Source organism: Melospiza melodia, unplaced genomic scaffold (genome assembly GCF_035770615.1).
Source record: "Melospiza melodia melodia isolate bMelMel2 unplaced genomic scaffold, bMelMel2.pri scaffold_35, whole genome shotgun sequence".
Lineage (NCBI taxonomy): Eukaryota > Metazoa > Chordata > Aves > Passeriformes > Passerellidae > Melospiza > Melospiza melodia.
In genome coordinates, this window is record NW_026948670.1 from 2,070,820 (window position 1) to 2,096,974 (window position 26,155).

The following is a 26,155-nucleotide window of genomic DNA, read 5'->3' on the forward strand; positions in this document are numbered from 1 at the left end:
TATCAATACCTCAGGATTTCTAGATGGGGCCACTGAGTAGCATGCCACCCTTCAGTCAACCTGCAAGTTCAACGACCCCATATGGGTGGATCAGTGGCCTCTCCCAGGCAGAAAGTTAAAGGCCCTGCAGTCCCACGTGCAGGAGCAGCTGTCTGTGGGCCACATTCTATCATCTACTAGCCCCTGCAATGCACCTGTCATTACCATATGAAAACCTGGCAAAGACAAGAGGCGGCTGCTGCAGGACCTCAGGAAAATCAACAAGGCCATCGAGGACACGGGTGCCCTCCAGTCCAGCCTGCCCTCAGCCTCCATGATACCCCGAGACTGGTAGATACTTGTTAAACTTCTAAATGACTGCTTTTCTGACTTCTCCTTGCACCCCAATGAAAGCCCCTTGTTTGCTTTTTCCTTCCCCAAATCGACAAGCACCTTAACAGAGGTACCAGTGGACTGTATTGCCTCAAGGGAATGAAGAAGAACCCAACTACATGTCAATGCCTTGCAGCCCAACTTCTTACGCAAAGCCGGAAAAGATGTCCTAATGCTAGCATTTTTCATTACATGGACCATATATTAGTTTGTGCAGAAGCTCTGATCATTTTGCACTTTGCAGTACAGGATGTCATCACTGCGGTACAGCAGAAAGGTTTTGAGATTGCAACAGATAAAGTCCAAAAGACAGCCCCCTGGAAGTATCTTGGCCTAAAATGCACAGAGAGAACCATCACAGGCTAAGCACTGCACATCAAGGACAACCCAAAGACTCTGCATGAATTCCACCAGCTCTGTGGAAGCATCAGTTGGGTACGCTCACTGCTGGGAATCACCACAGAAGATCTCGTGCCACTGTTCCTGCTGCTCCTTAAAGGCAGTGAAGGACTCGATTCCCGTGATCACTGACACTGGAGGCAAAAGCAGCTGTACAAAAGGTATCCTGGGTGATTCAAACTAAACAGGCACACAGACACCACCCTGATTTTCCTTTCTCCCTGGCAATGCTTGGTGTAAGTCCAAAATTCCATTCAGTATTGTTTCAGGGGGACTCAGCTATCTCAGATCCCCAAATACAAATTGAATGTGTCTTCAGAGCACACCAACCTACTAAAATGATAACAATCCAACAGAAAGGTATTACACAATTAATCAGGAAAGCTAGAAAACATCAGTGCTCCCTTGCAGGAAGAGACCTTGTGAATATATACTTACTTCTCACTCCAGAGCACCTCAATTGCCTACTTCAAACATCTGAACCACTGCAATACCCCTTAGACAGTCTTTAAACAGGCAAAGATCAGCCACCAATTCTACCATCAAACCATTTCTGTGCTGCACAGGATGTTCAAAATTACCCGAGACCCGGCAAGATCCATTGTAGCCACCGGCCCAAATTGTCAGGAACATGGCCTTGCTTCTGTCAGAGTTGCAGTCAATCCAAGAGCACTAGAGAGTCTCCACATCTGGCAATCAGACACCACACACTAAGCCCCTTTCGGCAGACTAAAATACATCCACGTCTCAATCGACACCTCTTCCACTGGGATTTTTGCCTCTGCCCACGCTGGTGAAAAATCAGAAGAGGCTATAAAATATTACTTTTTAGTTTTTTCCACCTTAGCAATTCCACAGGAAATTAAAACTGATAGTGCTCCCTCCTGCATATACCTCACACTGATTCCAACAAGTTTCGGTCCACTGGGGTATAAAACATGTCACAGGCATGCCACACTCCGCCACAGGAAAGTCCATAGCCGAGAGGGCCCAATGTTCCATCAAAAGGATCCTTGATCAACTGAGAGGGGTACTCCAGATATTATCTTCCATTGAGAGACTGGCCAAGGCCTTTTATGTATTCAACTTTTTGACCAACTCCTTTATGGAGCCAACTCCCCCAGTCATCAGCCAGTTTACTAATTCAACTGCAGCCCAATTAAAAGAACAGCCACCTGTGTTGATCAAAGACCCTGAATCTAAACAAATTTATGGGCCCTTTCCCATTAAATACTTGGGGAAGAGAAGATGCCCTTGTCTTTACAGCAACACTCCTAGGATCGATCCCAGCAAAATACATAAAAACTCTTTCTGGGAACAGTGAGGCAAACACCAGAGCCACCACCAGAAGAACAGAACGGAAGCCTAAGAGGGACAGCAGCAGCCTGGAAAAGAACAAGGAGAAGGACAGAAGAAGATCTCCTAAGCAGCGTTGACCACACACACCAAGACCAAGATAGCTCAGACACCACTAACCAGGATCTATGTCTTAACATTTGTAAAAATTATATTTTAGCATTGATACATGATTCTTCTAATAAGCTGTGCTCACACCCTTGCCTTACGGGAGAGAAAGTTTAGTGGCACCAGAACTTAAATTTCATCTTCTAATCTCTTTATCTGTTTAATTTTCAGCCACCAAAGCCTCCAGATACTAAATTAGCTAAAGTCAGAGGATGCTGCCATTGGTTGCCGCTGCAGCAGGAATCTGGATGCTCCTCACTGAGCCACATGCCTTCAGCTGGGTGCTTCCACAGACAAGCCACAATTTCTTGTCCATGGCCATGCCTGTCAGGCACTTGAGGGCATGTGTTTTTTCAACCTGCTGTCCTATAGGGAGTCAGTATACCAGGGCATCCAGCTGCTAAAAGATCAAGGAAAAAAGATCCAGATGGAAGGCAACTACGACTGGTTCACTGGACTTTCCAAACAAAGGGGGGATGAAAGGCTGGCTTTCATCTTTAGTTAAGACTCTTGTGTGAACTTTGTTTATTGCATTCATTGTGTTGCTTATTTCGTCCTATTTTGCTAAATGCCTCCAAAACTCTAGGACAGAAGCCTTCTTTATAGACAACAAAAAGGGGGAGTTGTGAGGGCCCCGGGGCCTACCACTGGAACTGTAATACCTCAGGGCAAAGTGACCAAGGAAAAAGAGAGACACCGCTCTGAATGCAATGGTGCCACCCATGGGCATTTGCAGGCTCCGGATGATACAGCTCGTTTGTTTTGTATCACGGAGTTGAACTGCTGAGTTTTCCTTATATGTACACCCCCTGGAAGGTTCTCCCCTCTCTTCTACAGTTTTGGTCCTGGCTCACTGCAACGCTGCCCTGATTTTTCTCCCATTTTCCATCTGTGTGCCCAGCCCCAATTTGTCACCTTCCTAGACCCTCTTCAGGGCAATCCACAGGGTTTGGAGTTACACACAAAGATCCCTCACTCGCCTCGTTCACCAGCAGTTTAAGCAAGTGTGCTCCCAGCTCTAGGAGTGCAGGTCCCTCACAGAGGCTGGCTGTGGGCAGGCTGGAACACAGAAACTGAGTGCACGAGGGAACCTGGCCTCTAATACAAGGCATGAATCCCGTTGCCCACCCCAACCAATGCCTTGCATTTTTCTACATTTTCTGTCTTCTCTCATCTCACGTGTCATTTTCCCCATTTTCTCTTACTGGGAACTTGGCTTCCCTGTCCTGTCTGCAGGTCCAGCCACACGTGTGACCCTGCAGGAACAGCCTGACCCAGGGAAGTGGGAGAGGACTCTTGGTCAGGAACTGTAGTGACAGGACAAGGGGGAATGGGATCAAACTGCAAGAGGCAGAGGAGATTTGATGATGGGAAGAAGTTCTTTACTCTCAGGGTGCTTGTCCCTGACACAGGGACCAGTGCAGAGAGGCTGTGGATGCCCCATCCCCAGCAACATCCAAGGCCAGGTGGGACAGGGGCCGCAGCAACCTGCTCAGCTGGGAGCTTGCTCAGCTTGGAGCCACATCATCTTTAGGGTCCCATCCAAGCAAAACCATTCAAGGATTCGATCATTCTGCCATCCCCATCTCCCACTGCGCAGCACCCTGAAACTTCAGTGACATCACAGCTCACAGAAGGTTCCAGGTGGAACGTCCAGGACCTGGAAACGAGCACAGCAGACACTCCACCGGCTGCCAAGGGTCAGTAGCCACTCACCCAGCGCTCTGACCCTCAGCGCTCAGCTGTGTCTGCTGCCTGGGCTTTTCCTGCCGCCTGATCTGGAGCACCAATCCCAGCCGGATGTGCAGTGCTGTGCCCGTGGAGGTACAGTGCCATTCCAGGCAGGGGGCACCCGGCTTGGGCAGGCCGCAGCCATGTGGGAATGGATGGTGTGGGACAGGAAGCCCACTGGGAGATTGTGCTGCCCCTTGCAGGCTGACAGAGACACTGTGGAGGAGATGGAAGTGGACCTGGGCCTGGATGAGGAAGAGATGATGGAGGTGGACTCCTCCTCTACTTCCATGTCCTCCACTGTTGAGGACATGGAAGTAGAAGTGGAAGACAACACCGAAGAGATGGAGGTGGATGCGGAGGATGACACCGAAGAGATGGAAGTCGATGAGAACGAGGAGGAGCCCATGGTCCTTGGATGAAGATGCAGCCCCACAGGTAAGACAGGCAGATGCTTCCCACGCCCTGCCTGCACACACACTGGGTCCCCTGACGCCAGGCTGGGGCTGGGCTGGATGGCCCCACTCAGGGATACGGTGCCCGCAGGGGGCCTGGAGTGTGCTGCCACAAGCACCAGCCCCCGCCTGCCCTGCGCTTGCCTGGGGCCACGTCAGCCCTGCCAGCCCCGGCCCAGCCCCTGGGGCCCGGCTGCCAGCCCTGCTGGGCCCAGTGCTGGCAGCTGAGTCCAGCTCTGCTGCTTCCTTTCTTCCAGGACTCATGCACATGATGGCACTGCTCCGATGCCTTTGTAAATACGTTTGAATGTTTAGAAGTTCCTGTAAATATGTTGACCACGTTAGAAGATTTCTGTAAATACGTTTTGAAGATTGTTTGCCCATCGGATCCCATGTAAATATGTTCTCTACATTGTTGTTGTTGTTGTTATAACAATTGTTATAATGACACATGTTCTGAAAATCCTAGGTTTGCTGATCTTCGGCAAATAAATACCGTTTCTTTTTAAAGCCTGACTTCTCTTGGCCATTCCTTTGGGCAGGGGCAGCCTTTGCACACTTGTGGCTTCCACTTGTTCTGCGTTCCCACGGGCAGGCGTCCCTGCGGGCACTGGCACAGCCACCCCGGGGCTGGGGGTCCCTGTGCACAGGGGCTCCCACTGACACCACTCCTGGCACTGGGCACTGCTGCTCTTCCTGGCCTGGGGCACAGCGCTGTCCCCAAGAGCTCAGCTCTCACCAGCTCTCACACAGGGGGCTCTCACAGCACTGGCCCCTGCAGCCATGCCACCAAAGCAGGCAGCAAACCTTCAGCCACCCTTCCTGCTGCAGCCACAGGCACTCCTGGGCCCAGAGCTGCCAGCAGGCCACAGCCATGCAAAATCCACCTGCACGCTCTCAAGGCCACCACAGCCTTGGCAACTGGGCCACCTGCATCTTGGCTGCTGCAGGGGCTGATCTTTAATCCTTGCAGCCTCCAAAGGCCCTGGGCTCTGCTTCCCAGCCTGCTCTGCACAGCCCTGAGCTCGCATTGTTCCAGAGACAAAAGCCAAGACAGGGCATCCTCACCCTGCCCGCATTCCTGCTGCTGCCAGCGGCCACTGGCCCCTGGGCCCCGCTCGGGTGACAGCTGCAGGGACAGGGCAGCCTGTGCTGGGCAGGGGGCACGGGGCTTTGGGCCCTGGGGCTGCTGCTGCTGCTGCTGCTGCTGCTGCTGCTGCTGCTGCTGCTGCTGCTGCTGCTGCTGCTGGGGAACATGGGCCCAACAGGGCTCTGAGCTCAGCCCCTGCCCGGGCAGCTGCCCCCAAAGCCCCACACTCCCTGAGCATCCCCATCATACCTGCCAGGGGGAAATACCACGGGCTTCAGGAAAGAAATTCCCCATAGTGACTTAACCAAGGTGTCCAAGGGGAAAGTCAGCACCAGCTGATGTTTACAGCACCTTGACAATGGTGGCTGCAGGGCAGGTGAGATCTCCAGGGCCTCTGGCAGTGCCTGCTCTGCACGTGATGCTGTGACGCTGCTCCCAGTGGGACACAGCACCGGGATCAGGCCAGCCCTCAGCCTCTCACAGACGACCCTAAGGAGCAGGCTCAGAAAGCATTTCCAGACCACTTCCTGTAGATATTTCAAAAGACTGAATGTAATTAAAAGAAGCCACCTTGCACATTTAGTTTTGGTGTCGTGGCATGAGAAGCCATGAAGTTGCCTCTGAATGTGCTCTCAGGGCACTTTCACTGCCATCCCAAAGGGATCACAAAGGACAGGCCTCAGTTTTCAGCACTGCTGAGCTCCTCACTACAATGATATCTTTAGAGAAGGCAAGGTTGTGGACGCCCAGGGGCCAATTACTGGAACTATAATACCTCATGACAAAAATGACAAATTAAAGTAAAATGAGGCAGCCCTTTCAATGCAATGTTTTATCAGTTTTTTTAGGGCTTACTGAATGCAGCGTTGGCACCCTGCAGCAGCAACAGGGCCGGCTCAGCTGCTGAAGCTCAGGGGACATTTTGAAACATCTGCATCCCGCGCCACTAGAGCAGTGAATGTGGGGATAGCCAGCTGCAGTGCAGGATCCTTGGGTAATTTTTTAGTCCTGTGGGTGGGCCACCCTTTACACCAGGGGCAGCTCTGGGTAACAAATTATCCAAAGCTGAGAGGGACATATATGTTCCAGTTAGGTAGTCTCTCCTTTCAGAGTGGAAGACTTTTACTAAGGAAAGTTGGAAGTCATTTGTTCATTGGCTGTTTACGGAGTTCCCAGACATTTCTGTGTATTCTGTTTGTTTTATAGCATTCTGAGACTGAGTTAGGAAAAGTCTCTATTTTTAGAAAACTCAGGGAGTGATAAGAGTTGCAACAATTTACCCAATTTTTCATATGATTTATGGAGTTTTCTCAAGGGTTCAAAGTTCTTATATTCAATCCAGTCTTTGCGTTCCCCCCCCCCCCATTCCTGAACCGTCTGACACCCAATAGGATGAGAGACGGAAACTGCTGTAAAGCACAGACAAGACACCTGCTGTCTGACATCTCCCCTCCTTTTCTACCCCCTGCCCAGGTCACACCGGCCTGGATTCTACCCTAACCCATTCTCCAGTACCTCACCTCACTGGATCCCCCTCAGATAGCTCACAAAATGGAGTCCCTCCTCTGGAGGGGGTTGTCAATGTCAAACTCCCTCCCACCCCCAGTTCTCTCATCAGGTCTTCCCCCTGTTTGGGTCCCACCCCTGCTTCAGGAACCACCCCTGCATTGGGATCCAGCGCTTCCTTGCCTACTCCCGCTGCCCGAGCCCCTCCAACTCAGCCCCTTGCGGATCCCACACTGTCGGAGCCGGAAGTGTGAGGGGCGGTAACCGGAAGGCCGCCATCTTGGCTACCAAAGGCCCACAACACCGGGCCTGGCCAGGCACCCCAAGGCCCCGCTCCTCTGCCAGAGACCAAGTTCCCTCTTCTGGAGAGGAGAGGGAAGGTTCATCCCACCTTCAGCATGAGCCTGAGGATTCTTGGATAAGGATGTGGAAGCTGGCGGCTGAAGAGGGGGACTGGGAATTGGTAGCTAAAATACAAGTAACACCGGTGCAGTACCAGAGGGGGGCTAACACCTGATGGGAATCTGTAACGCACGGAGAGATGAAAGATCTTTGTAAAGCAGCGAAAGACCATGGGAGGGGCTCACCGTACTTTAATAATTTGTAAAATGCCATCTTCACTGCACATGTTATGGTGCCTCATGATCTGCTCCATTTTATGCACATCCTACTTTCTCCCACTGAAATTATTCTGTGGGAAGAAATGGGGAAAAAACTAGTAAAACAATTATTAAAAGACTATGCTAGGGAAGACAGGTGGGCACACATAACATTAGTCCATCTAGCCAGTAAGGAAGATTTCACTTAGACTCATTCAATAGACCTTCCCTGAGCTCTGTTAGAAGAGATAAAAGTGCTGCAAAGACAGCTCTCATGCAGACACCCAATGGAGAAACACCTACTATAGATTTCACAGACATTCTGCAGGGACCTGGGCAATACTTTCTAAAATTTATTGATCACCTTCCACAAGCAATAGAGAAACAAGTTGAACATCCAAAAGCCAGGAAGGTACTCCTTACTAAACTTGCTGAAACAAATGCTAATAAAACCTGTAAAGACATTTTACCTTCTCTACCACTCAACCCAAAGCCTACCATTACACAAATGGTCGAGGCATGCACACTTAGGGCATCCCTACACTGTCACGCCAGCCAAGCTAAGGCTACCAGTCAGGGTGTAGTAGAGGTGCTAGTAGCCTCCCAAGTTATTCCCTGACATATACATAAAAAAAGGACCTGGCTTTAAGAGAAGGGAGATGGGGCATTTTCAACAGAATTGTAAAAATAAAGCCTATTACCGGGGACCTTCTAGCTGTCACAGCCACTGTCCTCACTGCCCCCCTCGTCCACACGCTTTCCAACACCAGCAAAACCACCGGCCTGCGGGAAACCCCACACAGACACAGAAAGGCCCTGCACAATGACACCAAACGCGAGGCCGTTCCGCCCCACTCTCCCCAACATCGTGGAGAATCAGCACAGTGACCTTCTCAGATCCATCAGGACAGCTCGATCGCTGCAGAAAACTTGACAGGAGACAGCTCTGCCCTGGAACCCAAAGGCAGCTGGTAGGGGCCTTTTCAATTCCAATCCACGATATTTATGTTCACCATATTCCAACAGGAAAATACAGGCCTGAAGAACATCCCAGAGACATTTTGATTTAAACCAACACCAAGGAAGGGATGGCGACACTCACTATACTACCTGAGGTACTCGCCTTGACGTCTTTGCAGGAGATAACTGTCCAGGCTCTATGCTTAGACTTTCCCCTTTTTATTCCAAAAGGAACAGTGATAGCCAGAGCCAACCTCCTACGGGACATGATCAGCACACCAGTTGATCCAATGGTGATGTGGGCACATAAAACATGCAGAAATAGACCCGTTCTAAAGTGTGCTTGGTCATTTAAAGTGAGAAAGAGATGTCTTTCAGGATTATTAGATACAGGAGCTGACATCACGATAACTTCCTGCTCTGATTGGCTAAAAGAATGGCCCCTGGTCCTAGCTGCTGGGGTAAATATTAGCTAGCAGGGGAGCCACTACCAGCTTCTGGAGTCAAGGTACCATCTGCATGGAAGGTCCTGAGGGCACAGTTGCTACAGTAAGATCATTAGTCACCCGGGCACCAATAACACTTTGGGGAAGAGACCTCTTGTCCCAAAGAGGGACAAGGCTAGAGATCCTATCAACTCCTCAGGATTTCTAGACGGGGCCACTGAGCAGCGCGCCACCCTTCAGTCAACCTGGAAGACCAATGACCCCATATGGGTGGATCAGTGGCCCCTCCCAGGCAGAAAGTTAAAGGCCCTGAAGTTCCTCGTTCAGGAGCAGCTGTCTGTGGGCCACATCTACCATCTACTAGCCCCTGCAATCCTCCTGTCCCTGACATACAAAAGCCTGGCAAAGACAAGAGGCGGCTGCTGCAGGACCTCAGGAAAATCAACGAGGTCATTGAGGACATGGGTGCCCTCCTGCCCAGCCTGCCCTCAGCCTCCATGATACCCCGAGACTGGTAGAAACGTGTTATACTTCTAAATGACTGCTTTTTTGACATCCCCTTGCATCCCAATGAAAGCCTCTTGTTCGCCTTTTCCATCCGTAAATTGACAAGCACCTTTTACAGAGGTACCAGTGAACCGTATTGTCTCAAAGAATGAAGAAGAACCCAACTACTTGTCAATGCCTGGGAGACCGAATTTTATTGCCCAGCTGGAAAAGACAGCTTAATGGTATAATTTTTCATTACATGGATGATACATTAGTTTGTACAGAAACTCAAATAATTCTGGATGTTGCAGTACAAGATGTCATCACTGCGATACAGGAGAAAGGTTTTAAGATTGCAGCAGATTAAGTTCAAAGGACAGTCCCTTGGAAGGGTCTCGGCCTAAAACCTGCAGAGAGAACCATCACACCACAAACACTGCACATCAAGGACAACCCAAAGACTCTGCCAGAACCCCAAATGCTCTGTGGAAGCATCAGGTGGGTACGTTCACTGCTGGGATCCACCACAAAAAATCTCACGCCACTGTTCCTGCTGCTCCTTAAAGGCAGTGAAGGACTCAATTCCCGTGATCACTGACACCACAGGCAGAAGCAGCTGTACAAAAGGTATCCTGGATGATTCAAACTAAACAGGCACACAGATACCACCCTAATTTTCCTTTCTCCCTGGCAATCCTTGGTGTAAGTCCAAAATTCCATGCATTACTGTTTCAGTGGGATTCAACTTTCTCAGATCCCCACATAGAAATTGAATGTGTCTTCAGAGCACACCAACCTACTAAAATGATAACAACCCAACAGAGAGTTATTGTAGAACTATTGCAGGAAACGTAGAGAGCGTCTGTGCTCCCTTGCAGGAATAGACCTTGTGAATATTTACTTACTTCTCACTCAAGAGCACCTCAATTGCCTACTTCAAACATCTGAACCACTGCAATATGCCTTAGATCATTTTTACACATATTACGATCAGCCACCAATTCTACCATCAAAACATTCCTGCGCTGCACAGGATGTTCAAAATTACCAGAGACCCAGCAAGATCCATTGTAGCCACCTGCCCAAATTGTCAGGAACATGCCCTTGCTTCTGTCAGAGCTGCAGTTCAATCCAAGAGGACTAGAGAGTCTCCACATCTGGCAATCAGACATCACACACTAAGCCCTTCTGGCAGACTAAAGTACATCCACGTCTCAATCGACACCTTTTACAGTGCAGTTTTTGCCTCTGCCCATGCTGGTGAAAAATCAAAGATGCTATAAAATATTACTTTTTAGTTTTTTCCACCTTAGCAGTTCTAGAGGAAATTAAAACTGATAATGCTCTTGCTTATACCTCGCACTGATTCCAACAAGTTTCTGACCACTGGGGTATAAAACATGTCACAGGCATGCCACACTTTACCACACGACAGTCCATTGCCGAAAGGGCCCACTGAGCCATCAAAAGGATCCTTGATCAACTAAGCTGGGGAGTCCAGATATTATCTTCCATTGAGAGACTGGCCAAGGCCTTTTATGTATTCAACTTTCTGAACAACCCATTTATGGAGACAACTCCCCCAGTCAACAGGAATTTTACTAATTCAACTGCAGCCCAATTAAAACACCAGCAACCTGTGTTGAGCAAAGACCCCGAATCTAAACAAATTTATGGGCCTTTTCCCATTATTTACTTGGGGAAGCGAAGATGCCCTTGTCTTTAAAGCAACACTCCTAAGATCGATCCCAGCAAAATACATAAAAACTCTTTCTGGGAACAGTGAGGCAAACACCAGAGCCACCACCAGAAGAACAGAATGGAAGCCTAACAGAGAGAAAGCAGCAGCCAGGAAAACAAGAAGGAGAAGGACAGAAGAAGATCTCCTAAGCAGTGCTGACCACACACACCAAGACCAAGATAGCTCAGACACCACTAACCAGGATCTATGTCTTAACATTTGTAAAAATTATATTTTAGCATTGATACACGATTCTTCTAATAAGCTATGTTCACACCCTTGGCTTACAGAAGAGAAAGTTTAGTGGGACCAGAACTTAAATTTCATCTTCTACTCAATTTATTGGTTTACTTTTAGGACACCCAAGCCTCCAGATATTGAATAAGCTAAAGTCAGAGGATGCTGCCGTTGGTTGCCGCTGCAGCAGGAATCTGGATGCTCCTCACTGAGCCGCATGCCTTCAGCTGGGCGCTTCCACAGACAAGCCACAATTTCTTGTCCATGGCCATGCCTGTCAGGCATTTGAAAGCATGTGCTTTTTCTACCTTTTCTCACATAGGGAGTCAGTATACCAGGGCATCCAGCTCCTAAAAGATCAAGGAAACAGGATCCAGATAGAAGGCAACAACGACTGGTTCACTGGACTTTCCAAACACAGGGGTTTCAAGGATGGCTTTCATCTTTAGTTCAGACTGTTGTGTGGGCTTTGTTTTTTGTATTCATTGTGTTGGTTATATTATCCTTTTTTGCTAAATGCTTGCAAAACTCTATGGCAGAAGCCTTCTTTCTAGATAACAAAAAGGGGGGGATGTGAGGGCCCAGGGGCCTACCATTGGAACTGTAATACCTCAGGGCAAAGTGACCAAGGTAAAAGAGAGACACCGCTCTGAATGCAATGATGTCGCCCATGGGCATTTGCAGGCTCATGTTGATGCAGCACGTTTTGTCCGTATCACCCAGTTCAACTGCTGCATGTTCCTTATATGTACTCCCTCGGAATGTTCCAACTCTCTTGTATCCATTTGGTCCTGGCTTACTGTAATGATCCTGCACTGTTCACCCCCATATTGTGTGCGCAGCCCCATTTTGGTCTCCCTCCCTGGACCCTCTTAATGGCAATCCACAGTGGTTAGAGTTCCACAAAAAATCCCACACTCACCTCGTTAACAAGCAGTATAAGCAAGCGTGCTCCCACCTCTGTTAGTGCAGGTCCCTCACACAGGCTGGCTGTGGACAGGCTGCAGCACAAGAACTGAGTGCACGAGGGAACGTGGCCTCTAATGAAAGGCATGAGTCCCACAGCCCTCGCAACCCAAACCAATGCTTGCATGTCTCTACTTTTTCTGTCTTTGCTCAGTTCTCAAGCCACTTTCCCCATTTTCTCTGACTGGGTACATGGCTTCTCTCTCTCCTGCCTGCAAGTTAAGCTACATGCATAACCCCGCAGGAACAGCCTGACCCACAGGGAAGTGGCAGAGGACTCTTTGTCAGGATATGCAGTGAGAAGACACGGAGGAATGGGATCAAACTGAAGGAAGTGGATCAGATTTGATGATGGGAAGAAGTTCTTTACTCTCAGGGTGCTTGTCCCTGACACAGGGACCAGTGCAGAGAGGCTGTGGATGCCCCATCCCCAGCAACATCCAAGGCCAGGTGGGACAGGGGCCGCAGCAACCTGAGACATTGCTCATCTTGGAACCAGATCATCTTTAGGGACCCTTCCAAGCCAAATCATTCAAGGATTTGATCATTCTGCCATCCCCATCTCCCACTGCACAGCGTCCCTGAAACTTCAGTGACATCACAGCTCCAAGACGGTTCCAGATGGAACGTCCAGGACCCAGAAACGAGCACAGCAGACACTCCACCGGCTGCCAAGGGTCAGTTGCCACTCACTCGGTGCTCTGACCCTCAGCGCTGAGCTGCTTCTGCTGCCTGGGCTTTCCCTGCCGCCTGATCTGGAGCACCAATCCCAGCACAATGTGCTCTGCTGTGCCAAAGGAGGTACAGTGGCATGCCAGGCAGGGGGCACCTGGCTTGGGCAGGCTGCAGCCATGTGGGAATGGATGGTGTGGGACAGGAAGCCCACTGGGAGATTGTGCTGCCCCTTGCAGATGGACAGAGACACTGTGGAGGCTACGGATGTGGACCAGGGACTGGATGAAGAAGAAATGATGGAGGTGGACTCCTCCTCTACTTCCATGTCCTCCACTGTGGAGGACATGGAAGTAGACAAGGAGGAGACCACCGAGCAGATGGACGTAGATGAGGAGGATGACACCGAGGACATGGAAATTGACGAGAAGGATGAGGAGGAGCCCATGGTCCTTGGATGAAGATGCAGCCCCACAGGTAAGACAGGCAGATGCTTCCCACGCCCTGCCCACACACACACTGGGTCCCCTGATGCCAGGCTGGGGCTGGGCTGATGGCCCCGCTCAGGGACATGGTGCCCGCAGGGGGCCTGGATTGTGCTGCCACAAGCACCAGCCCCGGCCTGCCCTGCGCTTGCCTGGGGCCACGTCAGCCCTGCCAGCCCCGGCCCAGCCCCTGGGGCCCAGCTGCCAGCCCTGCTGGGCCCAGTGCTGCCGGCTGAGTCCAGCTCTGCTGCTTCCTTTCTTCCAGGACTCATGCTCAAGATGGCACAGATGTAAAGCGTTTGTAAATACGTTTGCAAGTTTTGAAGATTTCTGTAAATATGTTTTCTACATTGCAAGTTTTCTGTAAATATGTTTTGAAGATTGTTAGCCCCTCGGATCTCATGTAAATATGTTCTCTACATTGTTGTTGCTACAGTTATAACGATTGTCATAGCGAAAAAAGTTCTGTAAATCCTAGATTTGCCGATCTTCAGCAAATAAATCCTGTTTCTTTTTAAAACCTGACTTCTCTTGGCCATTCCTTTGGGCACAGGCAGCCTTTGCACACTTGTGGGTTCCACTTTTTCTGCCTTCCCACGGGCAGGCGTCCCTGCGGGCGCTGGCACAGCCACCCCGGGGCTGGGGGTCCCTGTGCACAGGGGCTCCCACTGACACCACTCCTGGCACTGGGCACTGCTGCTCTTCCTGGCCTGGGGCACAGCGCTGTCCCCAAGAGCTCAGCTCTCACCAGCTCTCACACAGGGGGCTCTCACAGCACTGGCCCCTGCAGCCATGCCACCAAAGCAGGCAGCAAACCTTCAGCCACCCTTCCTGCTGCAGCCACAGGCACTCCTGGGCCCAGAGCTGCCAGCAGGCCACAGCCCTGCAAAATCTACCTGCACGCTCTCAAGGCCACCACAGCCTTGGCAACTGGGCCACCTGCATCTTGGCTGCTGCAGGGGCTGATCTTTAATCCTTGCAGCCTCCAAAGGCCCTGGGCTCTGCTTCCCAGCCTGCTCTGCACTGCCCTGAGCCCACATTGCTCCAGAGACAAAAGCCAGGCCAGGGCATCCTCACCCTGCCCGCATTCCTGCTGCTGCCAGCGGCCACTGGCCCCTGGGCCCCGCTCGGGTGACAGGGCAGCCTGTGCTGGGCAGGGGGCACGGGGCTTTGGGCCCTGGGGCTGCTGCTGCTGCTGCTGCTGCTGCTGCTGGGGGCCATGGGCCCAACAGGGCTCCAAGCTCAGCCCCTGCCCAGCCAGCTGCCCCCAAAGCCCCACACTCCCTGAGCATCCCCAGCACAGCTGCCAGCGGGAAACCCCACGGGCTTCAGGAAAGAAATTCCCCATAGTGACTAAACCAAGGGGTCCAAGGGGAAAATCAGCACCAGCTGATGCTTACAGCACCTTGACAATGGTGGCTGCAGGGCAGGTGAGATCTCCAGGGCCTCTGGCAGTGCCTGCTCTGCACGTGATGCTGTGGGGCTGCTCCCAGTGGGACACAGCACCGGGCTCAGGCCAGCCCTCAGCCCCTCACAGCTGATCCCAATGAGCAGGCTCAGAAAGCATTTCCAGACCACTGCCTGCAGATATTTCAAAGGACTAAATGTCATTCTAGGAAGCCACCTAGCATATTTAGTTTTGCTGTCAATGCATGAGAAGCCATGAAGTTGCCTCTGATTGTGCACTCAGGTCACTTTCACTGCCATCCCAAAGGGATCACAATGGAAAGGCCTCAGCTTTCAGCACTGCTGAGCTCCTAACCCAGGAATGAAATCTCGGGAAGAGGCAGGAATTATGTGCTCCAGAGATTCTGGACTCCAATAAATGGCATAAATTCCACAGGCTATCCAACCCAATTACCTGCATGTTTCTTTTTCCTCTTTCTCTCATCTCTCATGTCACTGTCCCCAAAACCTACCATTGCACAAATGGCCAAAGCATTAACCATTAGGATATCCTTACACCATGATGCCAGCCTAGCTAAGGCAACATTAGTTTGAGCAGAAGCTCAAATCATTTTGCATGTTGCAGTACATGATGTCATCACCGCAGTACGGGAGAAAGGTTTTTAGATTGCAGCAGATAAATTCCAAAAGACAGACTCCTGGAAGTGTCTCGGCCTAAAAAGCGCAGAGAGAACCATCACACTCCAAACACAGCAAATCAAGGACAACCCAAAGACTTTGCCAGAACTCCACAGGCTGTGTGGAAACTGTTTTGATGCCGTGGCCTGAGAAGCCATGAAGTGCTCTGAAAGTGCACTCAGGGCACTTCCACTGCCATCCCAAATGGAACACAAAGGACAGGCCTCTGCTTTCAGCACTGCTGAGCTCCTCACCCAGCAATGAAGTCTCAGGAAGATGCAGGAATTGAGTGTACCAGGGAACCTGGCCTCTAATAAAAGGCATGAATCCCACAGCCCACCCAACCCAAAGCCTTGTATATCTGTACCTTTTTCTTCTTCTCTCTTCTCTCGTGTCACCTTCCCCATATTCTCTGTCCGGGAGTTTGGCTTCTCTCTCTCCTGTCTGCAGGTTCAGCCGCACATGTGACCCTGCAGGAACAGCCTGACCTGCAAGCAAAGGTCACGTTATTTCAGAGCACTGCACTGCTCCAGCCTGGGGAGGAACTGGGAACTGGAGACATGTGCTCCTCCTTGGGAGCAGCTCCTCCCCATCCCATACAGCGAGGAGTGGGATATCTACCACTGACCTCCTCCCATGCAGCAGCACCCCTGAAGTGCTGCTTTTCCCTCCCAGAATTGCCACCCTGAGCCACCCAAGGTGTCCCTCCGCTGCCAGGCTGGCTCTGATCCACAGTGGAGGTGGAACCCTGAGCCCAGCAGACACTGATTCCTTCCCTTCTAGCCCAGGTCCTAGCAGAGCACTAAAACTGCACACTAGGAGTGGATTTGGAGGCTACATGGAGAAAGGGGAATTGTGTCTGATTGGGGCAGACAGAATAAAATGCAGCTGCCAAAGGGAAATCAAAGCATCCCACAGAGTACAGCCAGGTACGCTGCACATCAAGGCTGTGCTGGTGTAGAAATACTGTATTAAAAGGAATTTATGATCACTACTATCTGCCAACAAAAATACACAGAATACATTAAGCTTCAGTTTTAAATGCAGAAAAGATACGAAATTCAGAGTGGTTTTCACCACAAACACATCTCAATGGCCAGCCCAGCCCCTTTGGGGTCAAGGGGAAGCAATATTTTGTTGCTACCTCTTGATGGCATTTCTTCTTCTCCTAATGCAGGAATTCTGCCTGCCCAGGACAGCAAGGACGCAGGTGAACATCCACAGAGCTGCTCACAGATGGACAGACAGACCAAAGCTGCTCATCTTCCCCCTTCTGAGGAGGATTTCTTATTCAGCCTTTCCTTTCTCTCTTCCTTTTACCTAAAAAGATACCTGGGATAGAGTAACAGCTTGCAGGAGACAGGGAGCATCTCCTACCAAAGGGAAGTGAAGGCAAGGGTAATTATTTTGTAGAATAAATGCATGTACTCACAGACAAAAAGCTCTGGTCTTGGGAACAACTGGATTGATCCCTCCCTGTTCAAGACCAAAGAGACATTTCCCTGATCAAAGGACCTGGTCCCTCCTGTGTAAGACTGGGATGTTTGTCACAATTCAGACAGAAACATTTCAAAGCCTGTAGTCATCCAATAGGTATAAATGCTTTTAGAAAATGCAGGAAAATCCATCTTGGAGGATTTCCTATTAAAACAAGGTTTGCATTTCTGGTAGACTCTCTTTCTCTCCATCAGTCCTGTCCACTGGAAGCTGCATTGGTTGCATATGTGAGAGGACAGGTGTGATTATCTCCCCGTTTTAGGGGAGGATAGGCTACATGTTCCTCCTCCACACTTGGAATGCTTTCCATGGACAGATCCCAACCTTCTCCTGCTCCTCAAATTTGTGATACACAGGACCTTTAATCTCTGTCTATCTATGGGAGCATCCTCCCACGCTGAGAAATCGGGCTCTGCAGGAATTTGGTGCCCTCACCAATGTGTGCCCCTTGCTGGCGGTGGAGTGCTGGTCAGAAAGGAGTTTGTAGGATCTCCATGAAAAGGCCAACACCACATCTCCTGTCCCTGGCTCGGGCAGCACCAGGACAGGGCTCTGCCAGCAAGGAAAACACAGCCAATGCTAACTTGCTCTAGTGGGAGACGTCCCTGCCCATGGCAGGGAGGTGGAACAAGGTGAGCTGTGAGGTCCCTTCCAGGCCAGGCTCTGAAGGATGAAATGCCATCGCGGGCGGAACGGGAGGCGGGAGGACGATCCCCTCCTCCGCAGACACAGCCAGGGCCCGGCTGCCTCCCCCCAAAGCCCAAAGCGTTCCTGACCGTGCCACCAGCGCTGGGCAGGCCAGGTCACAGCCCCAGCAGTGGCTGTGGCAGCTCTGGGCTGTCACACAGCCGGGAATGGCCCCTGACAGGGAGCACAGCACAGCTCCAGCTGCATCCAGCCACAGCAGCCTGCCAGGGAGTATTGGAATGTGGATGGAATCCCATCGAGGGAATCACCCAAAGGGAAAGCACAGGAGCAGGCTCCAGAAGGGTGGGGGACTGGGGGGCCCAGCCCTCTATTCTCAGTGTGAGAAATGCTACTCACTCCCAAAAAATTTAAAAGGTTTATTAAAACCTTATCAGAAATACAACAGCAGATGGAATAGAGACAATATTACAGTGCTGGGAGCAGAGGATTTCCCCACCATGTGCTCACCCACACCAGGGAGGTTTCATCTTTTAACCCTTTAGCCCCCCCAAAGTTCTGTCCATCGACTCCTCCTTCCCTGCCCAGGGGTGGAAATCCCTTCCTGATACCTTGAGTGGGGCTCAGGTGCTGCCACAGGAACGAGTGACCCTCCTGAATGTCCCAAACCCAGGGCATCCCTGATAACAACACAAGGGGGTAAAACACAACTATTAAACTTCTGTTAACATTTCCCTTTTAAATGTGAGAGTCAACCATGGCATTACTCATCTGTCTAATCAGCAAGCAGAAAACAAAACCAAACCCAGGCCTGGTGCTCATGAGCTGCACCCCCGGCACAGCCAAATCCCCGAGGCTGCATCAGCCCAGGCACAAACCCTTCCTGCTCCTCCTTTGCACTAAATGGGATTCAACCAGGAGCATCCAAACCCCAGAGCAAAACTCACAGCCCTGATGTGTTTAAGCAGCTCTTGGTGCTCCAGAGATTTCCCCTCCCCACCCAGCACAGCAGCCCAGGTTCATGGCACAACAGGACAAATGTGCTGCTTTAATAAATAAACCATGAAAAACATCTCTGTTTTCAACAAAAAGATTGACACTGACACATAAAAATGTTACAGCTGCTCAAAGAAGGTCTTCTGTCTTATTTAGTTTGGGGTATTTTGAAGTCAAAAGTGTGTTTGAGGGTGGGTTGGCTTGAATAATGTGATTAAAATTGCTGATTTAGACGAGTAAGTTGGAAATCTTGAATTTTAATCATGTTTCAGTATGTAGCTTCTAGACATTTCCCTTAAAAATAGTTGATTCTCTTTGATTCCTATAATTTGATACTATTCAACAACTGGGAGCACACACTGGAGCAATACATGTGTAAGCAATTACACAGCTTCACATGCTGCTAAAACAGAACCATTCTGTTAATAGCTTTTTCCCGAGAGAAATTAATTTCTTACTTATTGTTTGCATTAAGTTGCATTTGAGAAATGAAACTCAATTGAAAAAATACAAAACCACATTTTCATTTAAGCCATTTCGTAACATTTTTTCTCCTTGACACCTCAGACAAATAAAATATGTGTATCCACAGGTAGGCACTGCATAGATGTGTTACTGAATCGTCCCTCTTCCCTGAGAGCTGCCAGACCTCATCCCTTGCTCCTCATAAAGGGAAAGAAGAGTTTCCATTCTAGTTAATTTCCCAGCTCTAAATAAACTGCCCAGTGAGCAGAAATAGCAGTGAAATCCCCTCCAAAAACCTGCAAGAAGGGTTCCAGCTGTGGAGGGGGAAGCAGCAAATTCCTGCTTCCACAATTGGTTTGGAACCCTTACCAATTAAAAAATATCCCACTCTTGGGATTTTTTTAACCACAACTAAAATAAATTAAAATCAATTAAAAATAAGATCACAGACTCACAGAATGGCTTGGGTGGAAAGGAACCTTAAAGCTCATCCAGTGCCACCCCCTGCCATGGCAGGGACACCTCCCACTGTCCCAATGTCCAGCCTGGCCTTGGGCACTGCCAGGGATCCAGGGGCAGCCCCAGCTGCTCTGGGCACCCTGTGCCAGGGCCTGCCCACCCTCACAGGGAAAAATTCCTCCCTAATACCCAATCTGAACCTGCTCTCAGTTGGAATAGGTGTTATTGCATTGCCTTGGGATGATGGATCAGGAGAAAGCCCCAGGGTGTGAGCAGAGCTCCCAATGCCGCTGCTGGGGACGTGCCACCCACCTGCCCCTCAGTCACTCAGCTGCCTCACAGCCAAAAAGACAGTGTCCAACAGGAAAAGTACTCCCAAAGGATAAAACCCTTGTCACTGCACAAATGACAGGTCTTTATTGGGAATAAATGTCAAAGCAGAGCAACAGCGTTTATTTTCCAAGCAAGAGACACTGATCCTGTGGCGACACTGCAGGGATGGTGTTATTCCTGTTCCTGCTTTAATCCCTTTATCAGCTGCAGAAGCACCAGGACAGGCTTTGGTCTCCCATGCCAGCTTTGACGCACACTGCTGTCCCCACAAGCTGTCCCACCCCTGGGTGCTGCCTCTGCAGCCCAAAGCACCTGGAGGTCCCTCTGAGCACTGGCACTCCTCCATTTGGATGCACTCTGTCCATAAAGATGCTTAAAGAGATGCCGAGGAAGACTTTAATTTATAGCCCCATTCTTTTAATCTTGGTCAGCCAGACTTTTTCAGACATCTCTTTATATCTCCTTATAATATATTGGCTGGAGCAGCAGCACCAGGCAGCAGCTCCCTCAGAGGGGCTCTGCTGACATTTATAAACCAAAGCGATTTCTCTCGTGTGCTTTATGTTATCAGCTAAACCTGTCCACTTAAATTATTGCCTTGTATCCAAATCACAACTATCTGTTACTGTGCTCTGTGCACGTTTCCCAGGCTCTATACCAATATCAAGCTTTGCAGAGGCTAAAAACAAGATGATAAATTAATAAACAAATGGAAAACAGGACATGCTTCCACCAGGCTCACAACTGAGGGAGGATCAGGCACGTTGTGCACCACATTAGTAAAAGCAGAGGGCTGCTGGTGGAATATGCAGCACGCAGTGATAACCAAAGAACCCCATCTCTCTTCTTCTAGAGCAACCAAATGATCAGCTGTGTTTCCTCACTAAAGGAGAAAGGTCTCATCCTGGGCTCCTTTCCAGCACATCATTCCACATTCCACAGGTGGGTTTGTGTTCCAGCATGGGAACAGGGCTGAGCCCCAGCTCACTGCACAGCTACAGGCTGGCAAGTGGTACATCACACACTGACCTGCAAACCTCCCACCAAGGTTGTGCAGTAACTGACTGCATTCCTGGCAGTGGCTTCCCCATCCCATCCCATCCCATCCCATCCCATCCCATCCCATCCCATCCCATCCCATCCCATCCCATCCCATCCCATCCCATCCCATCCCATCCCATCCCATCCCATCCCATCCCATCCCATCCCATCCCATCCCATCCCATCCCATCCCATCCCATCCCATCCCATCCCATCCCACCCCATCCCATCCCATCCCACCCCATCCCATCCCATCCCATCCCATCCCATCCCATCCCATCCCATCCCATCCCATCCCATCCCATCCCATCTCATCCATCCCATCCCATCCCATCCCATCCATCCCATCCCATCCCATCCCATCCCATCCCATCCCATCCCATCCCATCCCATCCCATCCCATCCCATCCCCACCCCTTGGACAAAGCTGACAGCCACTGACTGCCCATCAAGAGGAGCCCAAGAGGGACAGGAGACTCTCCCCCTGCAGCACCACCCTGCCCCCTTGGCACAGGAATGTCCCCTGGGAAGGCTGGAGCAAGCAGAACAAAGGTGATCCAGCTCACTGAGGAAGATTCCTGGCTAGTCCCCAAGTGAGCATCCGTGTTTGCCATTGTAAGAGAATTCAAAATCTATCAAGGGTTTGAAAACAAGCCCCAGTTATGAGTCAGTAAGTGGCTCTGCAGCTCTCAAAAATTACCTCGGTGTGTGAGCAAGCCTCAGATAACATCTACCTTCCTTTACTCTTTGTTTCTCTCCACGCAGGGAGTGAGGGAAAAGGGACTTTCTTTCTAGTACAGGCAACAAAGGAATCTGGAATCAATATGTGAATGTTTCAGCAAAACACACCGGCAGTGCTGCAGTACTGAAATAATCACACTGCCAGAGCATCCATAATAAGTTATCTGATGGCACCACACCTTCTCCCTTAATAAAATAATGATTAAAAACCACCAGGAAACAAATCCCAGTGAGCAGCAGAGCTCCCCACAGCTGCGTCCCCAGCTCCAGGAGCCACCAGTGCCAGGGCTGGGGACCCGGCTGAGGCTAGGGCATCCTGTGCTGGTGGCACACAGGGACACTGTGCTTGACTCCAGCTGTGCCTGGGTGGATGGATGTCCCACACCAGCGTGCTCAGAGGAAAGCAGAGGAGCCAGACCCAGTCTGGGGGCTCAGCTCACACCCTGACCCCAGACTCTGGTTAGAGCTGCTGAGCAAGGAAACAGCAAAGCCTGCCTCAGTTTTTCTTTCCTTTCTTTCCTACAAAGGCAAGTCTACCACTCTCCAGATTGTTTGTTACTTCAAAACAGAACATTTTTACACACAAAAGGAAGACATATAACAGACACAGGTAAGGATGAGATGGATTACTCATGGGAAGATGAGACCCAGAGCCTGAATCTCATTAATATATTTTTCTTTCTTCTTTCTTTCTTTCTTTCTTTCTTTCTTTCTTTCTTTCTTTCTTTCTTTCTTTCTTTCTTTCTTCTTTCTTTCTTTCTTTCTTTCTTTCTTTCTTTCTTTCTTTCTTTCTTTCTTTCTTTCTTTCTTTCTTTCTTTCTTTCTTTCTTTCTTTCTTTCTTTCTTTCTTCTTTCTTTCTTTCTTTCTTTCTTTCTTTCTTCTTTCTTTCTTTCTTTCTTTCTTTCTTTCTTTCTTTCTCTCTTTCTCTCTTTCTCTCTCTCTTTCTCTCTTTCTCTCTTTCTCCTCTTTCTCTCTCCTTTCTCTCTTTCTCTCTTTCTCTCTTTCTTTCTCTCTCTTTATCTCTTTCTCTCTCTCTTTCTTTATCTTTCTTCCTTTCTTCCTTTCTTCCTTTCTTCCTTTCTTCCTTTCTTCCTTTCTTCCTTTCTTCCCTTTCTTTCCTATCTTTTCTTTCTTTCCTTTCTTTTTCTTTCCCTTCTTCACTCAGCTATAGCCTTTTGCATTAGTTCACTGTCTGATACTCACTGCTCCTCCCAGTTAAGCGCCACTGGAAAATGTCATTAATATGCTCTGTGTCACCTCCTCCTGATAGCTGGTGGGGAGGTTTCACAGCACCAGGCCTGGAAGCTCCCCAGCAGCTGCCCCAGCACCCCCAGCATTCCCCACCTCAGGCAGGAAGAAGCTCAGACACCTGTGTGCACATCCCAAGTACAAACTCCTGTGACAAACTCCTCTTCCTGGGGAAGAAATGCTTTACAAATGCACTCCCTGGGCAGCTCCTCCTCCCACGGTACTGCCGGGGAGCCAGAGCTGCCTGCTGAGTGCAGCATCTCCTCAGAGCAGCACCAGCCTGGGCACTGCCTCTCCACTGCTCAGGTAACCAGGAACAGCAGGGGCTCTGCAGGGGATGGGATGCAGGAGGAACCCCTGGGGTGATGCACCATGCCCAGTGCCACGGTGCCACCTCTCCCAGGCGCTGCCCAGCTCGGGCTGGAGGAGCTGGGCTGCCTCTGCCTGCGAGTGACCAGCCCTGGTGCTGCCAGCCTGGTTTCATCGCTGTTCTGTCTGATCATTGCCCAAAGGGCTGACAAGGACAGAGATGTCCTTCTCTTCCTGGGGTTGCAGAGGAAACCCTAAGAGAGGAGTTCTGTCCTTACAGCATGAGCAAACAATTGGCATTGCTGCTTCCTTCTGCCTCCCAGGGCACCCCGATGGAGCAACACAGGGGTTTGGATGGTGGATGCTGCTGCCTATTTCCCAATAAGCATCTCCTTGGAAAAGCTGCTTGGGTGAACATTCAGGGAGAGCAGCCAAGTCCACACACCACACTCAACATGGCCAGTTCAGCCACGAGAGGTAGAAGGGCCTTTTGTATGATAAATTCTTGCAAAGGCTTATTCCAGCCCGCCAAAGGGGAATCAGAGACAAAAGAGCTGCCATGTGGTGTGCACAGGGTTAATTAGGGGTCAGTGGCCAATGGCCCAAAGGCACTGGGGTGGCACAAAGGGCAGGGCAAAGGGCACTGCCCTACAGGGGAGACACAGAGCCAGGCACCAGGGATACCACAACCAATGAGGGAACAGGGAAAGGAGAAACTACCAGAATTTGGGACATATGGGGAAAGGAACTGGGGTGGTTCATAGTGTTGTGCAAGGCTCCATGGGGAAGTTTTCTCTTGCAGCATAGGTGGAGACTCTATAGCATAATTTAGGGCAAGGCCCTGGGGATTGCCCTGAGGGATTCAAAGGATTCCACACCCAGACACACAGGGAGCAGGCAGGGCCTGATCCCCCAGCCACACACCTTGCAGAGGCTCTTCCAGAAAGGCCTGAAGGGAATGAATTGTTGAGAGATTGAATGAAGAGTTCAAAGCACCTCAACAAAACCAAGGAAGTCTCATGTAAGAACTTCAGTTGGCTAGTTTATCTGACAAACCTTTCTGTGACATTCCAAGCTATGTTAATAAACATCCTGGAAATTGACCTGTCAGAATGGTGATGTCTAAGTATGACATCTTCTCCAGCATCTGATTTTGTTCTGTGCTGCACTGGAGCAGGGACAGAAGCCATCTGAAATGCTTTCAAGCTTGCCAAGGGTGAATATGTCCCCTGTCCAACATCCAGCACAGCTGCTGGCAGCAAAGGCATTCCTGAGAAAGCCCCAAAGCCACCCTGTTCTGGTACATCCCAACAGCAGGTGTGCTCCTGCCCAGGCTCCTCACAGGTCCCAAAGCAGCAGCCCTGCTTTCTGCTTGAACCCCACTTGGACAGGGACAGGGAAAGAACTGTGGAACGGTTTGGTTGGAAGGGACCTTAAAGATCATCCAGTTCCAGCCCTCCTGCCACAGTGATGCCACCCCAAAAGGGCTGATCCCGTTGCAGTTTCTCATTTAGCAAGAGACAAGTGCCCCACTGGTGCTTGCTGTGCTGCTGCTCTCCCATGGCTGATGCCACAGAGCTCACTGGTGGACTCAGGGTGTTAAGGGCTGCTCACACCAGGATTACAGGGAGACATACCCCCACAGTAATCTTGGGAGAACTTTCTTGCACCCAGGGATTTTTAATGCCAACCTTGCTGCAGTAACCACATCTTTAAGCACCATCCATCAGGCCTTCAGCTCAAACACTTGTTAGGCTGAAAAGGGTTTTAGAGCCACTCTTTTGTCACAGTGCTGAGAGGTCTTCTCTGTAATTTGTTCCCCTCAGCAAATAGAATGAAAACATTTTTAAAATGATGCCAGAATCCAATCCCTCCTCCCGTGATTCAATCCACAGCTAGCAGAGAACAAAGCCTCACAAGGAAGGGGCTCTCCACTAAGTAACCCTTGATAAGAGATGTGAAAGCACCATTCCATTTGGACACTGGGCTGGACAGCGCTCACAACTGGCCCTTTTCCCTGAGCCAGGGCTCTCCTGTGGCACTGGGATTTATGTTCTCCCAGCTGATCAGTGGGTGCTGAGTGCTCTGAACGCTGCTATTCAAACAGAGGCACTCTGTGGGGGAGGCTGGGCTGGGCTCTCTCCTCACACCGCCTGCCCAATCCACTTGGCTTCTCCTGCAGCTCCTGCAGCAAGGGGGAAGGAGGGGCAGGTGAGCCCCTGGGACAGGCAGGGCCGTGGGGACAGGCAGGGCCTGGCAGTGCCAGAGCAGGTCCCTGTGACTGCCACCCACCCTCCATGGCAGCCAAGGTGACGATGATGATGGTGGTGGCACACCAGGGGCCCAGCCTCATGCCCAGAGCTGAGCCTGCTGAACACACACCAAACCTCATCCCTCCTGTGCAGGGGAGCCACAAGGACACGAGGGGTGTCCGTCACACACAGGGCACAGCGTGGCCCTCCCATGAGGTGCCTGGGCCCCCTGGAAAGTCTGGAAGTGATGGAATTGAAGGTGAAAGCCAGCGAGGAGCCTGGGGAGGAGGGATCTCAGGGAAGGAGGGGTGACAGGAGGGCTCCAGGGGGAAATACAGGGCCTCTGATGGGGGCACTGCTGCAGCATCTGCTGATGTACCTGCTGCTGCTGCAGGAGGGAAATGCTTCCTGTGGCAAAGAGCTCATCCAACAAGTGCTCCATTCTCCACCTCCCTGCTGGGAGGGCTGCTC

At 50.5% G+C, this 26,155-nt stretch overlaps 1 protein-coding gene across 1 annotated transcript in view; it reads right to left on the reverse strand.

Annotated features, from left to right (window-relative positions):
• The window catches only part of LOC134434352 (nucleotide exchange factor SIL1-like), a 60,657-nt gene that overhangs the window by 16,264 nt on the left and 18,238 nt on the right, over window positions 1–26,155 (reverse strand). Inside the window, exon 3 of the mRNA XM_063183022.1 lies at window positions 16,065–16,185. Coding sequence (XP_063039092.1) covers window positions 16,065–16,185 — 121 coding nt within the window. The remainder of the gene's footprint in view (window positions 1–16,064; window positions 16,186–26,155) is intronic.